The 19310-nt window shown below is 41.6% G+C and overlaps 1 protein-coding gene across 2 annotated transcripts in view; it reads right to left on the bottom strand.

The window, feature by feature from the left end:
- CFAP300 (cilia and flagella associated protein 300) overlaps positions 1–19310 on the bottom strand; it is a 37038-nt gene that overhangs the window by 5226 nt on the left and 12502 nt on the right. For both annotated transcript variants that reach the window (XM_070751659.1, XM_070751660.1), the window contains exons 4-6: positions 17748–17914; positions 4356–4528; positions 3519–3585 (exon numbers count right to left, since the gene is read on the bottom strand). In XM_070751659.1, coding sequence (XP_070607760.1) covers positions 3519–3585; positions 4356–4528; positions 17748–17914 — 407 coding nt within the window. The remainder of the gene's footprint in view (positions 1–3518; positions 3586–4355; positions 4529–17747; positions 17915–19310) is intronic.

Genomic DNA, 19310 nt, shown 5'->3' with positions numbered 1-19310 from the left:
GATTTGAATTCATAAACCACTTCTTTTTCTATGTTTCGGTTTCGTACCTACCATATGAGTTTTTTCAAAATTAGGCATTCTTTCTTATACATTCATCTCTACCGTTCAAAAATACAAAAATCAAAATGAGATGATAAGAATGCAGTCCTGTCAGGATACATGCCCCAGATGACTTTATTTTTGCACTGACCATTCTCCATCAATTGAAGTATCTCTTGCCGCTCAAAATAAGTTTTAAATTTGGCTGAGAGGTGAAGCAGGAAGGAACTTTCTTCCAACACCATATAATCACCCCCAATCTCAGGTACATTTGTTAATAAAGCACCCTGTCTTATATTCATTGTAAACACTGAGAAGAGAGAAAATAGTACTTTAAAACTGTAACAGCTTGAGACAATTTTAAGCTGTCCACGCTGCAGACTGGGAATGAGCCCAAAGCAGTATCATAAAAACATGTCATTTACGAATGATTATTTAGACATGTTTGTGCTGCAGTTATTGCAACATGAGGAGGAACCCTGACTCAACACAAATCAGGCTATTTGCCTCACACAAAAGCGTTGTGCGTAAAATGTAGAGATTTTCATAGAATGTGTAACCAACTTGCACAGTTAACTCTCCAATTGGTAAAATGGGGATAATTTTCATTTCACATATTAAATAACTAAAAAACTGCAAGACGCTTTGACATTTAAATCAGAAGCAGAACATAACTCTCATATCTGTTCCATATTAATTCAGAAATATTATTATTATTATTATTATTATTATTATTATTATTATTATTATTATTAATTCGACTTCTATGCCGCCCAATCCCGAAGAACTCAGGGTGGCTTATAACATAATAACAATATAAAAAGATACAGCAATAAAAAAGAAGTCGAATATAAGCTCTAAAATATAAATATATTATATAAGCTCTTATCAATAACTAAAGAAAAATATAAAAGTATATCATAATAATATCTAAAAGTTAAATGCATAATACAATTTGTTTTTAAGTGATAGCATTCTCACCATTCTATGTTGAAATTGAACAATCCTCCCTTAACAGAGGGGAGGGATACGACACTACCTATCTCCTGTTTACAACACAGATCCTTTCAGGCATCCCAAGAAGTTCTACACCCATTTACCCTCTGGTTCAGATGACTTTGAGGGTACAGGGAAACTTCCAAGTGGCCTCAACGACTCTCAGAGAGATAATAACTAGACAGCTGCAAAGAATATAAATACTTCCATTCCAGTAATGGATTTCACTTACCTTTGCCACCAGTTTGGAGATATGTGCGTGCATGTGTGAATTTATTCATTTATTCATTTATTTATTCATTTATTCATTCATTTATTTATTTATTTATTTATTTTTCTTTCATTCATTCATTCATTCATTCATTCATTCATTCATTTATTTATTTATTGGATTTGTATGCCGCCCCTCTCCAGAGACTCGGGGCGGCTAACAGCGACAATAAAACAGTGTACAATAGTAATTTGGTATTGATGATTAAAAATCAATTAATATAAAAACCAAACATACATACATACATACCATGCATAGAATTGTAAAGGCCTAGGGGGAAAGAGGATCTCAATTCCCCCATGCCTGGCGGCAGAGGTGGGTTTTAAGTTGTTTACGAAAGGCAAGGAGGGTGGGGGCAGTTCTAATCTCTGGGGGGAGTTGGTTCCAGAGGGCTGGGGCCGCCACAGAGAAGGCTCTTCCCCTGGGTCCCGCCAGGCGACATTGCTTAGTTGACGGGACCCGGAGAAGATCCACTCTGTGGGACCTAACTGGTCGCTGGGATTCATGCAGCAGAAGGCGGTCCCTGAGGTAATCTGGTCCGGTGCCATGAAGGGCTTTATAGGTCATAACCAACACTTTGAATTGTGACCGGAAACTGATCGGCAACCAATGCAGACTGCGGAGTGTTGGTGTAACATGGGCATATTTAGGAAAGCCCATGATTGCTCTTGCAGCTGCATTCTGCACGATCTGAAGTTTCCGAACATTTTTCAAAGGTAGCCCCATGTAGAAAGTGTTACAGTAGTCAAGCCTCGAGGTGATGAGGGCATGAGTGACTGTGAGCAGTGACTCCCGGTCCAAGTAGGGTCGCAACTGGTGCACAAGGCGAACCTGGGCAAACGTCCCCCTCGCCACAGCTGAAAGATGTTTCTCTAATGTCAGATGTGGATCGAGGAGGACGCCCAAGTTGCGAACCTTCTCTGAGGGGGCCAGTGATTCTCCCCCCAGGGTAATGGATGGACAGATGGAGTTGTCCTTGGGAGGTAAGATCCACAGCCACTCCATCTTGTCTGGGTTGAGTTTGAGCTTGTTGACACTCATCCAGGCCCTAACATCCTCCAGGCACCGGCCCATCACTTCCACTGCTTTGTTGGCTGGACATGGGGTGGAGATGTATAACTGGGTATCATCGGCGTATTGATGATACCTCACCCCATGCCCTTGGATGATCTCACCTAGCGGTTTCATGTAGATATTAAACAGCAGGGGGGAGAGGACCGACCCCTGAGGCACCCCACAAGGGAGAGACCTAGAGGTCGACCTCTGATCCCCTACTAACACCGACTGCGACCGACCAGAGAGGTATGAGGAGAACCACTGAAGAACAGTGCCTCCCACTCCCAACCCCTCTAGTCGGTGCAGAAGGATACCATGGTCGATGGTATCGAAAGCCGCTGAGAGGTCAAGAAGCACCAGGACAGAGGACAAGCCCCTGTCCTGGGCCCGCCAGAGATCATCCATCAACGCGACCAAAGCAGTTTCCGTGCTGTAGCCGGGCCTGAATCCAGACTGCTGAGGACCTAGATAATCGGCTTCTACCAAGGACCGCTGGAGCTGAAGTGCCACCACCTTCTCAACAACCTTCCCCATAAAGGGAAGGTTGGAGACTGGACAGTAGTTATTGAGTATGATGTCTGGGCAGGTGGGCGGAGCCTGCCACTGCCACCACTACCTGTTCGCCCAAACCAGGGTGAACTGGTAGCAACCCACCACTTTTCCATTCCCACTAGTCAATTAGAACTGAAGAAGCCTCTTGAATGAGAAGTGAAACATTTTCAAAGAAACCCCCCTACCCCAAGAAAATCCAGTTTTCTTTTGGAAAAGCATCTTTGGGACAACCATGACCTGGATGATTGAGAACCTCCATAAATGTGAATAAATGTTTGTGACTGTGTTTATATGTTGATATACACTGCTCAAAAGTTGAATGTGCACAACAGCATGTGAAATTTATTGTCAATCAATGTTGCTTCCTAAGAGGACAGTTTGATTTCACAGAAATTTGATTTACTTGGAGTTATACTGTATTGTTTAAGTGTTTCCTTTATTTTTTAGAGCAGTATATATTATATGCCAACCTGTTAAATTTTTACCAAAGATTGATTCAGTTTAAAAATAAACAATACCGTTTGGATTACTCTTACAGGTAATCTTATTTCAAATTACATTGAAAAATGTTCTATATTTCATACGATACTAACAAGATACTTACATATGCACAGACTTTAAAGACAGTAGATACTATGTGAATATTCTTGGTTTCAGGATCTTTTTGTACACTGAAATTCATAAAAAAATTACAAAACAGCTTTTAATAAAGTCAACTAGACTACTTAAAACTTACATTTTACATTTGGAGATATTTATCCAAGGTCCAAAAAATAAAACAAACTCTTAAATTAAACTGATTCCTAACAAGATGATCAAATTAAATCAGATTTTTAAAAGAAAAAATATGTATGAGTGGTTTTTGTATGTATGAGTGGTTCTTTAAATTGGGGGTTTTAGATTGTTTTTAATATTAGATCTGTTTACATTGTCTTTTATATTGTTGTTAGCCGCCCCGAGTCTTCGGAGAGCGGCAGCATACAAATCTAATAAATAAATAAATAAAAAGTGAGGGGAAATTTTTTCAAATGATCTAGGATACAATTAGAACTTATTTTACCATTTACCAACCAAGACAGAATATCTGCTATAGCCTTTCCTGAAGAGTAGCATGTATTCATGTAAGGTTTTGTGCATGATACTATTCTATAAGTTTTATTTGGAAATGCCATTTTGTTCAAATTTCAACAAGTTAAGTGAACAAGTATGGGAGTGTAGCTAGCATCTTATTGTTGTTCAGTCACTAAGTTGTATCTGACTCTTTGTGACCCCATAGGATGCCACCCCCCCACCCCCCGCTGCCCCTGCTCCACTGTCTGCTTGAGTCCGCCTAAACTCATCCCCAATGAGTCCTCTCTTCCCATTTGGTGGCCAAAGTATTTTACCTGAAGATCTGAGTTGAAAAATAAATGAAGAAATTGGTTACATATAAAGCACAAACCTCACTAGATCCTTGTATAAAGATTTTGTGGTTTCTAGGTATGGGCCGAGATCATCTTCATATTGACAGAAAGCTCCTCCAATGCAAAGGTGTTTAAAGATGCAAAAAAGAAACTCTTCACGGTCTAAATGACTGAATAAATCATAGTGGTCTGAATCATCCAGAAGAAGTACCTGGAGTGAAACAAAAAATGAAAGGCAAAGTCAGATGGGAAATATTTTAATTACCTCAGATATACAAATATAAATTTACCTGGATTCCCAAAGTGTTTTCTATATAGGAAAACAGAATAATGGAGTTGTACGTTGATGAAGTGGTAAATATCTTCCAATGAATGGTGATAACGGAAGAACTAGAAATGTAATCTTAGGATAAATTACTCATTAGTTGATCTGAATGACGAGTAGATATGAGAGAGAACCTAAAACAGATTGGGACATTTGAAGAACTAGGAATGAGAATGGTAATGGATGATTACCTGCTTAGAAAAAGATGGTTTTTTGTTTCTGTAAACATAGAAACATAGAAGACTGACGGCAGAAAAAGACCTCCTGGTCCATCTAGTCTGCCCTTATACTATTTCCTGTATTTTATCTTAGGATGGATCTATGTTTATCCCAGGCATGTTTAATAAAATAAAATCTTCAACAATCAATGTAAGATATTAGGGTAATTTATTTATTTATTTATTTTATTATTTAGATTTGTATGCCGCCCCTCTCCGAAGACTCGGGGCGGCTCACAACAAAATAGCATAAATCATAAATAATCCAAATAACTTTAAAATATTTAAAGATTTAAAAGAACCCCATATACTAACAGACACACACACAAGCATACCATGTATAAATTGAACATGCCCGGGGGAGGTGTTTCAATTCCCCCATGCCTGACGGCACAGGTGGGTTTTAAGGAGTTTACGGAAGGCAGGAAGAGTAGGGGCAGTTCTAATCTCCGGGGGGACTTGGTTCCAGAGAGCCGGTGCCGCCACAGAGAAGGCCCTTCCCCTGGGGCCCGTCAACCGACATTGTTTAGTTGACAGGACCCGGAGAAGGCCCACTCTGTGGGACCTAATCGGTCGCTGGGATTCGTGTGGCAGGAGGCGGTCTCGGAGATATTCTGGTCCAGTGCCATGAAAGGCTTTAAAGGTCATAACCAACACTTTGAATTGTGACCGGAAATTGATCGGCAGCCAATGCAGACTGCGGAGTGATGGTGAAACATGGGCATTGTTGTGAGCCGCCCCGAGTCTGCGGAGAGGGGCGGCATACAAATCTAAATAAATAAATAAATGAATAAATAAGCCCATGACTGCTCTCGCAGCTGCATTCTGCACGATCTGAAGTTTCCAAACACTTTTCAAAGGTAGCCCCATGTAGAGAGCATTACAGTAGTCGAACCTCGAGGTGATGAGGGCATGAGTGACTGTGAGCAATGAGTCCCGGTCCAGATAGGGCCGCAACTGGTGCACCAGGCGAACCTGGGCAAACACCCCCCTTGCCACAGCTGAAAGATGGTTCTCTAATGTGAGCTGTGGATCGAGGAGGACGCCCAAGTTGCGGACCCTCTCTGAGGGGGTCAATAATTTCCCCCCCCCCCAGGGTAATGGACGGACAGATGGGATTGTCCTTGGGAGGCAAAACCCACTGCCACTCCGTCTTATCCGGGTTGAGTTTGAGTCTGTTGACACCCATCCAGGCCCCAACAGCCTCCAGGCACCGGCACATCACTTCCACCGCTTCGTTGACTGGACATGGGGTGGAGATGTAAAGCTGGGTATCATCAGCATATTGATGATACCTCACCCATGTCCTTGGATGATCTCACCCAGCGGTTTCATGTAGATATTAAATAGCAGGGGGGAGAGGACCGACCCCTGAGGCACCCCACAAGGGAGAGACCTCGGAGCCGACCTCTGACCCCCCCACTAACACCGACTGCGACCGGCCAGAGAGGTATGAGGAGAACCACTGGAGAACAGTGCCTCCCACCCCCAACCCCTCCAGCCGGCGCAGGATACCATGGTCGATGGTATCGAAAGCCGCTGAGAGGTCAAGGAGCACCAGGACAGAGGATAAACCCCTGTCCCGGGCCCGCCAGAGATCATCCATCAACTCGACCAAAGCAGTTTCCGTGCTGTAACCGGGCCTGAAACCCGACTGCTGGGGACCTAGATAATCGGCTTCTTCCAAGGACCGTTGAAGCTGGAGTGCCACCACCTTCTCAACAACCTTCCCCATAAAGGGAAGGTTGGAGACTGGATGATAGTTATTAAGTACGGCTGGGTCCAGGGAGGGCTTCTTGAGGAGGGGGCGCACAAGCGCTTCTTTATAGAGTGTTGGAAAGACTCCCCTCCCCAAGGAAGCGTTGGTAATCTCCTGGGCCCAGCTCCGTGTCACCTCCCTGCTGGCCGAGACCAACCAGGAGGGACACGGATCCAGGAATCCAGTAATAAAGAGATACTGAATGTGAAACAAATTCTTGGTATGATCAACAGTATATCTTAGGGGCAAATGGACTTAGAAGAAAGGAAATAAACTAAAGTGAAAATAGAATTAGAGCAGAATGCAATAGTAAGTCCAGCGTTAATATGCAGTATAAAGACATGTATGAATGGGATGGAATAAGATGAGAGAATTCAGAAAAAGTGATCGGCCAATTAAAGAGTGGAGGAGAATGATAATAGAATAGTGGATGAAATGCAAGGTAGACTTGGGAAAGTATATGCTGAAGTTGCTTGATGAAAAGAACATTATAGGGTGTCATGGAAACGCATTAATGGGAAGTACTGTATATACAATGCCTGAAAGAATAATAAAGTGAAAAAACCCATAGATAGAGGAAAGCACACATATGAAAGTGGCTGTTAGAAAAAATGAGGATGAAAGAAATATATAATGTATATTAAAAGATATTTACAAAGCACCTGGCTAAAGAGAACAAGAAATAGATTAGAAGAGGAAGAGATGACTTTGTAGTAGATATTCAGTCTTTCAAAGAGGCATGCAATTGTGGCAGTCTGTAAACTGCTTAGAGAGAACTGTAAAGCACTATGAAGACTAGACTAGACTAGTAGTAGAGACTAGGACTAGATTAGACTAGATTAGACTAGGAGTGGAGAAGAGTGCAATAGTTCTTTATTGGCCAAGTGTGATTTGACACACAAGGAATTTGACTCTGGTGCATAAGCTCTCGGTATGCATACAATCAACAAAGTGGCATCACAAATCATAAGATACAATCATAAGATTCAACCCACAAAATGGTAGTCATAAGATACCAGTAGGAGCAAGGTAATAAGAAAGATTGAGAAGGATAAGTCCTACTACATGGGTAAATATCCTTAGAGATGAGATAGTGCTGTGGGAATTTGATATTTAGAATGATGACATGGACTGGGAGAACTGTCTTATTATGTCTAGTTGTTTCGGCATGCTATGCCTTATGGGATGCCCTAAGGCAGTGATGGGCAACCTTTTGAGCTTGGTGTGTCAAAATTCGCCAAAAAACCGAGCATAACTCGGGTGGTGTGTCACCTTGAGAAAAAAAACATAATTTTGTGATATTTATAGTTTAAATAACAAATATGTATAATTATTTAACTTACCTGCTTAGTGACTTCTTTGTTAATCTGTCAGTTGGTTTCAACTGCGACCTAAATTTCACAGCGACCTAAATTTGGGGCTCAATTGTAATTGCAATTCGAGGACTACCTAATGACATTCATAATCACGATAGTTTCTGACACTGGATTACACTAGGATGGGAAATACGAGGTGGAACGGGATGAACCAGAAACTCAAATATACTGCTAAAAAAAATAAAGGGAACACTTAAACAACACAATATAACTCCAAGTAAATTAAACTTCTGTGAAATCAAACTGCCCACTTAGGAAGCAACACTGATTGACAATCAATTTCACATGTTGTCAGCACATTCAACTTTGTACAGAACAAAGTATTCAATGAGAATATGTCGTTCATTCAGATTTAGGATATATTTTTTGAGTGTTCCCTTTATTTTTTTTTAACCAGTGTATTTTTTCACAAAGTGTGTGTGCACACTTGTGTGCATGCTTGTTTCTCTCTCTCTCTCTCGGCGTGTGTGCATTCTTCATATATGAAATGTTGGCGATCTGATCAGGGTGCGTTTCCTCCCTCCCTCTGCCTGTGTCGGAAAAAAATATACTGGAAGCTCCTTGAAACCAAACCCAGCAGAGCCTTATTTTACAAACAAAACGGCTCGTTCCGTCCAGCCCAGTGAGTTTGCCTAGCTCTCCCCCCTACTGCTACCTCTTCAGCACTGTGCTCACCACAGAAGCGCCTGCCTATGGCCGGGACCATCTTGCAAAAGCGCTTCTTCCTCTCCACGAAATAGGCGCATCGCCCCGGCTGAGGAAGAGACGCCACCTCAACAGCATGCACAGTCACTGTCGTGGCTCCTCCCCCTTTCTCCTCCTCCTCCTCTCCCATTCACCCCTACCCCGCCCCACCTCCCACTGGACGGCGCTTTTCTTGCTCCTTCCCCGCCCTGCTGGTTCTTGCTCTTTCCTGGCTCTCCCCCGCCCCCTGCTCTCCGCCCCCCGCGGGAGCAGGGTGCTAAACTCAAAGCGCAGGATGGTGCGGAGAGCCTCTTCAGCCAGTTGGTGCCTGTGCAAGTGAAATGCCAGGGCTGCGAGGAGAGGTGAGGTGCCGGCGTGGCTTTTCTTCCTTCAGCCGCGTGACACTGAAAGTGGCTATGCGTGTCAGTGCTGACACGCGTGTCATAGGTTCACCATCACTGCCCTAAGGGGAAGATTTGAAACAATATTCAAGATGTGATGAGTCTGTGGATACCTTGTCATCCCCTTTTTTGGCTTGTGCAGTATACAGATCCTCAATGGAAGGTATGATGGTGGTAATTGTTTTTTCTGCAATCCCAACTATTCATTGAAATCTGTACCTGTCCAATTCAGTTGCTGTGACAAACCAGACAGTTATAGAAGTACAAATGACAGATTCAATCATTCCTCTGTATAACTGTTTCAGGAGCTCCCAAATAAATCTAAGTGCTATTGATATTGTTATTTCAATTATCCTGACATCTAGGAGCCAGAAGATCAACAAGCTCTTTTTCCTCTCTTGCTGAGAAGTAAATAATACTTTTAAAAAAACTAATAAGTGCACCTGGAAAAGTATTTCTTGTCATTTTGATTGAAAAATTCTGAGAGATATTGATGCACAAAAACGGAGAGGTGCAGTGTGGCTTTATGATAGGAAATTGTGCAGACCAAACCTCTGTTCAACAGGTCATTGTGAAAGACACGAATATGAGAAAATTTACTATAGGTTGTTGATTCAGAAAAATTATGTGTTAAACTGAATAGGGTTGAATTACATGAATCTAGGATGGAAGGCTAGTTTTCTGTATGATGCAAGCACATTATTTGTAAGAATTAATCAAATGCTTAACTAATGGTTCAATGCTAAGAGGGAATATGGCAAGGCAATGGACAGAAAATGTTGGAAGTACAGACATTTTGCAAATATACAGAGAAAAATACAGAACTGGATGATGTTGATGTAAACTAGATTTACCTATTTTTTCTTCCCCTCCCTCCAATCAGTCTTTAATTTCTCTAACCTATTTCTAACCTTCTTTTGTGCTTGCATAATATTGCTTACTCTGAAATATGTACACATGTTTTAAAAACAATTTACTTGTTAAGATGGAAACGAGTCATAGTTCTTATGCGCTAAGCAATTCTGGGCTATGCCTTTCCTAGAAACATTACCATTGACACTTGGATTGCATGTATTGAAACACATATACAGTGGTACCTCTACTTAAGAACCTTTCTAGATAAGAACCGGGTGTTCAAGATTTTTTTGCCTTTTCTTAAGAACCATTTTCTACTTAAGAACCCGAGCCCGGAAAAATTTCCTAGGAAATTTGAGAGTGGCACAGAGGCCCGGCCAGTTTCCTGCCACTCCCCCTGGGTTTCTCTCTTTGGCGCAGTGTATGGGAAGCAGCCTCGCGCCGGGTGTATGGGAGGCGTGGGCTCCTCCTCACCGCCTCAGATCCCTCTTTTTTTTTTAAGCCTTAAAGTTTTGGATTTTTTTGATTCCCCTCACCTCTCCTTCTTTCTTCGGCAGCGACTGCTCTCCTCCTCTTCTTCTTCCTCCTCCTCCCACCCAAATTCTGAGCTTTTATTTCTTTCCTAATGGGTTTGCACACATTATTTGCTTTTACATTGATTCCTATGGGAAAAATTGCTTCTACTTACAAACTTTTCTACTTAAGAACCTGGTCACCAAACGAATTAAGTCCTTAAGTTGAGGTACCACTGAATTCCCTTGGTTCTTTAAATTCTACATTTATAACCCTAGGAGACATATAATCCACCCTTGAATCAGAGATGGTTGCCTGGATCATGCTGGAAGGAAAATTTACAAAAGGAACTATTGTTCCATTCTGCAAAGCTGGGGTATCAAAGAACTGGAGCAGTTAAATATCAACGAGGGCAGCAAGAAGTTCAGGAAAAATTCACCGAAGAGAGAAGAAATATTGATTTTGTAGAAGTAATTTTAAAAAAATCATTCTGGCTGAGTTTCTGGCTCCCTTGATGAAACAACAGTCGCCAAAACATTTCCTAATGGAAGGAGTATAAAAACATGTTGCTTCAAGCATATAAGTTCATCTGTTCATTGCAGCCCTTACAAGATGTCGTAATATGATTGCCAATAACAGTTATATGAAATGAAATACTCATATCATTATCAAACAGCAAAGGATTTTGAGAATTTTTTAAATATGTACTAGATTTAGGTATATCTATTGTTTAGAATAGAATAGAATAACAGAGGTCTTCTAGTCCAGTTCTCTGCTTAAACAGGAAACCCTATACCATTTCAGACAAATAATTACCCAACATCTTCTTAAAACTTCCAGTGTTGGGGCATTCACAACTTCTGAAGGCAAGCTGTTCCACTGAACTCTCTGGAAACTTTTCCTTAATTCTAGATTGTTTCTCTCCTTGATTACCATATTTTTCAGAGTATAAGACACATCTTTTTCCTCCCTAAAAGAGGCTGAAAATTCAGGTGCGTCTTATACTCTCAATGTAGCTTCCCCCCCCCCCGAACCTTGTTTTTCCCAGCCCTAATTACAGTAGGTGCTAACGATCTTCCTAGCTCTAATCTTGCAGGTTCTTTCATCGTTACTGTCTGCGAAGAATGTCTTCCAAGCCCTAAGTGCAAGGTTTTTTTCATTACTCTAACTTGCTCCAAGTAAGTTTCTTTCCAGCTCAAACCAAGTGCTAATAATGTTCCCAGCTCTTACCAGCTTGCAAGGTATTTCATTGTTATTCTCTGCAAAGAATGTTTTCCAAGTCCTAAGTCTTTGTAGTTATTTTTTCATTGCTCTATTTGCTCAGAATTTTTCTTTCCAGGCCTAAGCAGGTTCTAACAATGCTCCCAGCTCTTACTGGCTTGAAAGCTCTTTCATTGTTACTCTCTCCAATAAGGTTTTTTTAAAAGCCCTAACCAGGGGATAAAATAATGTGCTGAAACTGACCAGACTAAGGATGCTACCCAGATGAATATCTGGTAAGCAGAATCTTTTCCCTACTTTTCTTCCCAAAAACTAAGGTGCATCTTATACTCTGAAAAATACGGTAGTTTCCCTCCATTGCTTCTTATCCTATTTGGAGAATACACTCCCTGTTCTTTGTGGCAGCCCCTGAGATATTGCAACACTCCTATCATATCTCTCCTAGTCCTTCTTTTCATTAAACTAGACGTAACCAAATCCAGCAACTGTTCTTCCCATGTTTTAGCCCCCAGTCCCTTAATCATCTTTGTTGCTCTTCTCTGCACTTTTTCTAGAGTCTGAACATCCTTTTTACATTGTAAAAAATGTGCACAAGGCCCTCGTTACATACGTAGCTGATTAACCTAGGCACAAGAGTATTCTGTGATCAAAAATGTTAAGATATAGCAGATAATCACCTTTAGCTTCTGTGCATAAGCTTCCCAAGGAAGCTAAACTGCAGGACTAGGATAAATGTAGCTTTGGTGTGATCCAGCACAGAATTCCTTTCATTGTCAAATATCCAAAAAAAACTTCACAGGGTAGGATGAAAAACAATTGTGTCATTGTTTCCCTCTCTGCTTGCTCGTATTAATTATACTGTTTATATCTTCAATGGAAAAGAAAAAGTCCACACTTTATTTCTGGAAAAAGCAACTTTGGCTCCGTGTGCTACTGGATTAGAACTGATTTTAATGTAACTTTCTGCTACAACCTAAAACAAGATTAATATTCCAGTAAGTGGACAAAAGAAAAATATAGGAGAGTACACAAGTACACTTTGTACAGTGTGATTTATTTCAGTGCAAAGAAAGGGATATTTATAAAGTCCATTCCAACTGTTAACAGTAATAAAAGTCTTTTGACTGACCCAAACAGGAGTTATATTTCTTTCATCTCTTCCTCTTTTATTTACAAAAACATGAATATATGTACTTGAAAATAGCAGCTAACATTTCAAAAAATGGTTTTGTAGAAGTGGCAGATAAAGACAATTGTGTACAGTTAGTCCTTGACTTACAAACACAATTGAGCCCATAATTTCTTTTTTTTAAAAAAAATATTTATTAAATATATATATTAAAAATACAATATATACAATACAAAACAATACAATAGAAAGAGAATAGAAAGAGAAGAAAGGGAGGTAAAGGGAAAATAGGGGGCATATGAATCATCTTTCAGCTGTGGCGAGGAGGGCGTTTGCCCAGGTTCGCCTGGCGCAGCAGTTGCGGCCCTATTTGGACAGGGAGTCATTGCTCACAGTCATTCATGCCCTCATCACCTCGAGGTTCGATTACTGCAACGCTCTCTACATGGGGCTACCTTTGAAAAGTGTTCGGAAACTTCAGATCGTGCAAATGCGGCCGCGAGAGCCATCGTGGGGCTTCCTAGATTCGCCCACGTTCCTGCAACACTCCGCGGCCTGCACTGGCTGCCAAGCATGGGGGAGTTAAGATATTCCTTCCCCTAGGCCATTACAAGTTATGTATGGTATGTTTGTGTGTATGTTTGGTTTTTATAATAAGGGTTTTTAATTGTTTTATTAAATTGGATTGTTACATGTTGTTTTTTATCATTGTTGTTAGCCGCCCCGAGTCTGCGGAGAGGGGCGGCATACAAATCCAATAAATAGATAGATAGATAGATAGATAGATAGATAGATAGATAGATAGATAGATAGATAGATAAATAGATAAATAGATAAATCGCACTTACAGATTGGGTAAGTGCTGGGAAAATTGTCATTTTAGACAGCACATAAATAGTTCTTCCCTCATTTATATTGCCAGAGTTTGCAGTTTAAAGCTCAACTTACTCGGGTGTGTTTAGAAGTGTATAAAAATATATTCAATTGTTAAAAAATTCTGTCATTGAGTGAGACATTTAATTTGAGTTTTGCAACCTTTTTTGCCACAGTTGTTAAATGAATCACTGCAGTTGATAAGTTAGTAACATCTGCTTCCCCACTGACTTTGCTTGTCAGAAGGCTGCAAAAGGTGATCATATGACCTTGGGACATGGTCATAAATGTGAACCAGTTGCCAAGCATCTGAATTTTGATCCCATCATCATGGGGATGTTAAAAAGGTTGTAACTGTGAAAAATGGTCATGTCACTTTTTTCAGTGCTGTTGTAACTTGGAACAGCCATTAAATAAACTATTGAAAAGCGAGGACTACCTGTATATGTCCTAAAACTCATGATATGAAAAAAAATGTATATTGTGTTAACACTGACACCTTTCAGATGTTTTGAACGACGGCTTCACTTACCTCAGCTAATAATAGGAAAATGTATAAAAATGCTTCAATACTGACTTTGTTAAGAGTTCCTTCATTGACTAAGCAGCTTATGCAAGAATCTGTATTCACGTTATTTCATTTCCCCTGTGAAGTTAATTGGGCTGTATGATAGCAGCTAGCTGAAATCTCCAGTGAAATTCCCCAGTTGGGACGTGGAAGTCCAATATCAGTGATGGCGAACCTTTTTTTCCTCGGCTGCCAAAAGAGTATGGGTGTTGTGATTCAGTCTGAGGCTCCTCAGGGAACGGCTGGAACTCTGCCGGCTCCATGCTCAGAGCGGGAGGACGAGGAACAGGAGGAGGAGGAGGACCAGGCAGACGGGGAAGAGGAATGTCAGGACGAGGAGGAGGGAGAACAGCCTGAGACCCCCGGGGGGGAGCTCTCCCCAGCGAGTAGCCTGGAGTCATTAGATGAGAACGCACAAGCCATCATAGATATGAGGCAGAGAAGGGCAGCACAACAAAGGGGACAATTAGCCAAGTATTTCCATCCCTAATAGGCAACAGCTGGGTTTGGGTGTGGTTCTCCTCAGAAAGGTTGAAAAGGCAGGCCCGCCCTTCCTGTATTGTGGAGAGTTATCTTTTGGGAGTCCTGTGACCTTGCTTCGATCCTTGGCATCTCTGATTCTGGCTTGTGGCCTCGAAGGCTGAAAACTTGGGAGAGGCGTGGGTTTTATTATCTACAGTGGTGTGTGTGCCAGCAAGAAGCCTGTTGTATTGTCTGGCCATCGTGACTTTTCTGTGAAGCTTCATAGCATTCCAGTTTGTAAGAACAGTTTTTGTTATCTGTGTTTGTTTTCAAAGATATAAAATGACTTTGCTTTTTACCAGCATGTCTGGCTACTCTTTTTAGTTGGTGTTGACGTCTGGGGGAACCCAGACAGAACAATGGGCGTGTGCTATTGTGCATGCACGAGTGCCCACACCCATAATTCAATGCCTGGGGAGGACGAAAACAGCTTTCCCCACTCCCCAGGGGCATCTGGAGGCCGGAAACGGCCTGTTTCCCAACTTTTGGTGGGCCCAGTAGGCTCATGTTTCGCCCTCCCCAAGCTCCAAAGGTTTCCCTGGAGCTGGAGAAGGTAAAAATGTCTTTCCCTCATACCCCGGAGGCTCTCTAGAAACCAAAAACGCCCTTCCAGAGCCTGTGTGAGCCAAAAATCAGCTGGCCGGCACACACATGTACATTGGAGCTGAGCTAGGGCAACGGCTCGTGTGCCAACAGATATAGCTCTGCATGCCGCCTTTGGCACCCGTGCCATGGGTTCGCCATCGCTGTGCTATATCAACAATCATTTATACCACAAGCCAGAATTCAGCAATTATTGACTTTGAGATCTTGACAATTTTATGAATAGCCAACATACCAGAAGGATTTCTGGTTTCTGAAGGATTTCAAGAGACTTGAACATTGGGCCCTTTCTACCAAAATGAGATTCAATGGAGAGAAAAGTAAACTTTTATAGTTAGGCAAGAATGAGAGAGACACCTAGATGTCCAAGTGGACAAGAACTGAAATATGAGCCAACAATGTACTGCACCTGCCAAAAAAGCCAATACAACCCAAGGCTGAATTAACAGAGGCCTAGAATCAAGATCCTGTCAAGTATTAGCGCTGCTTTATAAACTCATACTTGGAATACTGCATCCAGTATTGGAAAGAGTGCCGAGAAGAGCAACAAAGATGCCTAAAGAGCTGGAAGTTAAAACATATGAAGAAGGAAGGAATTGGGTATGCCTAGTGTGGTGAAAAAGTAGGGATGACATGATAGCGGTGTTCCAATTTTTGAGGGGTTGCCACAAAGAAGAGTCAACCCATTTTCCAAAGCAGCAGAAGGCAGGACAAGAAGCAATGGACGGAAACTAATCAAGGAGAGACGCAACCTAGAACTAAGGAGAAATTTCCCGACAGTGAGAAAAATCAATCAATGGACCAGCTTGCTTTTAGAAGTGAGTGCTCCATCAGTGAGAATTTTTAAGAAGAGACTGGATGGCTATTTATCTGAAATGGTGTCTCCTTCTCAGGGATGGGCTGCTGGGGGTTCGCAGGGGTTTGAGAGAACTTCTAGTTAAGATTTTGTGCAGTATGGAGAACCCCCAAATTTCTCTCTTGGCTGGCCCCTCCCACCAGATCCCGCCCCTCCCAAGAGTCCTCACGCAGCTCATTTTAGATGCAGGTAAGTGCAGGGCACAAGCAGAGGCTCGGGAGAGTGAGAAACAGACCTACCATATCGGAGGGCACGCAAAACTTTGGCCTGTGCCAGCTCCATCATGCAGGCACATGCTGGCCAGCTAATTTTCAGCCTTGAGAAAGGCCGTTTTGCCTTCCGGGGTGCTTCAGGGAAGCTTTCCTAAAGCCCCGAAGGCAAAAAAACCCCCCACCCAACGGACAAACCAGAAGTTTGGAAAAACATATTTCCAGTTTTCCGTTGTGCTGGGTTTTTTTGCACTCTGGAGGTTCAGGGAAGTTTCCTGAAACCCAGCACAATGTGTAAACCGGAAGTGCATTTTCCGAACTTCCGGTATGCCCGTTGTGCTGTTTTTTGAAGTCTGGAACTTAGGGAAACTTCCCTGAACCCCCCAGAGTGGAAAAAACAGCACAATGGAAAACTGTGTTTTCTGAATTTCCCTTTTGCCTGTTGTGCTGTTTTTTGCATCCAGGAGCTCCAGGAAGCTTCCCTGAACCCTCCGGAGTGCAAATAACAGCACAATGGCAAACTTGAAGTGCATTTTTTCACGTACCACGCTTTGGTAAGGCCTGTGCGCATGCATGGGGGGGCAGCACGGGGGGGGGAGGGAAGGGGTGTGGGCATATGCACGTGTGCTAGCAACACACATCCCCTTTTGACACGCAAACCAAAAAAAGGTTCACCATTACTGGACTAGAAGATCTCCAAGATCTCTTGCAGCTGTTATTTTATTCTATACAGGGACACATGCGCAAAATATTAATATCTTTCCTAGTCTTGATGAGATTCTTGGAGGAGATCAGTTAAAATAGTCCCCTTTCTGCCTAAATCTCTGTTTGCCTGAAGATAATGGAGTGACAAAGATTACAATTTGAACAGGTTGGCTATTCCATTCAGAAAATTTTGCAATTAAGACCCTTGAAAGAAAATGATTTTTTTGGCCCATATTCTTTCAAGCCATGTCTTGGCCATAGCATGGGTACACGACAGCTGAATGTGGTCTGCAAAATAAATATCTAAAATTTAAAGAATTGTTCTGCGATATTTCAGGAAACTTAATTACTAATGCCCGTCCATTGAAACAAAAAGAACTACTTACGGTATATAATCATACTAAAAGTAAACTCAGTGCTATTTCTAAAACCTCCTACTGATGAATTGCAGCTGAACCAATTTTTTTATTTATTTCCTTTTCCCCCTAAAGTTGATAATTCCTACTTCTACTCTAAGACAACAACTCTAAGAAAATATAGATGGATGATAAAAATTATTCACAAGGCTCAACATGTGCACATTGGCAGAAGATTTAAAAATACACTTACTAACCTTTCTTAACTCATCTGCAATAGGAATTTCGTCATGGTATTCATCAAAACACTTTACAATGGCCCCATTTTCTCGAACAAGCCCTTCACAGTATAATCGGTCAAAAAATGACATAGACACTTGTGTACACAAAATATTTTTGGCGTCAACTTTTTTCACTTTAGTATCTGAAAGAGAAGAAGCATCAGCATTGGTATCTTTCACTTGCAGGTCTGCAAAATTATATTTTCATACATGACAATAGCAATAATTAACTTGACAGCATCATTATATACAGTGTTCCCTTGCTTTCCGTGGGGGATGCGTTCCAAGACCGCCCGTGAAAGTTGAATTTCGGCGAAGTAGAGAAGCGGAAGTAAATACACTATTTTTGGCTATGAACAGTATCGCAAGCCTTCCCTTAACACTTTAAAAGCCTAAATTGCAATTTCCCATTCTCTTAGCAACCATTCAGATTATTACTCACCATGTTTATTTATTAAAGTTTATTTTAAAAAATATTTATTAAAGGTGGACGAAAGTTTGGTGATGAAATATGACGTCATCGGGCAGGAAAAACCGTGGTATAGGGGGGGAAACCGCAAAGTATTTTTTAATTAATATTTTTGAAAAACCGTGGTATAGACTTTTCGCGAAGTTCGAACCCGCGAAAATCGAGGGAACACTGTATATCTTATCTGAGCAAACTATCACGGCTGATTTTATTTATTATTGGGCTTCTATTCTGCCTTGGTTATTCTTATAAATAAGGTAGCCAATAATACTCATCCCTCCCCATTTTCCCCACAATCCCAACCCTGTGAAGTGGATTGGGTGGAGAGACAGTGAGCCACGAGCCATGGTCACTCAACCAGCTTTCATGCCTTAGGCACACAGGTGGGATTCAGCAGATTCTGACCAGTTCTGGAAAGTCAGTAGTCGAAATTTTGAGTAGTTCGGAGAACCGGTAAACACCATCTCAGACTGGCCCCACCCCCATCTATTCTCTGTTCCAGCTGATTGGGAGGAAATTGAGATTTTACGGCATCCTTCCCCTGCCATGCCCACAAAACCACACCCACTACACATCATCACACCATGTCCACCAAGTCCCGCCCACAGAACCAGTAGTAAAACAAATTGAATACAACTACTGCTTAGGCAGGACAAAACAAATCATAGTCTCCTGGTTTCTAGGCCAGCACCTTAATCTCTACCCTAAATTGGCTTGTTATTTAATTCATGCCCTAGCCTAGCTCTTTTAGAGGAGGGGAGGGAAGGAGAGGAGAAGACATGAAGATTTTTCTTATATCACAATTTCAGTTTCATTCATTCATTCATTCATTCATTCATTCATTCATTCATTCATTTATTTATTTGATTGGTATGCCGCCCCTGTCCGCAGACTCGGGGCGGCTCACAACACAATAAAAACAGTTCCTAACAAATCTAATCATTTACAATTTAAAATTTAAAACAGTTAAAAAACCCCATTTTTAAGCAGACATACCTACAAACATACCATACATAAATTATATAGGCCCGGGGGAGATATCTCAGTTCCCCCATGCCTGACGACAAAGG

The sequence above is a fragment of the Erythrolamprus reginae genome, chromosome 4 (genome assembly GCF_031021105.1).
Source record: "Erythrolamprus reginae isolate rEryReg1 chromosome 4, rEryReg1.hap1, whole genome shotgun sequence".
NCBI classification, from domain to species: Eukaryota; Metazoa; Chordata; class Lepidosauria; order Squamata; family Dipsadidae; genus Erythrolamprus; species Erythrolamprus reginae.
Note: the sequence above shows the minus strand (reverse complement) of the source record. Positions and strands in the feature narration are given on the sequence as shown.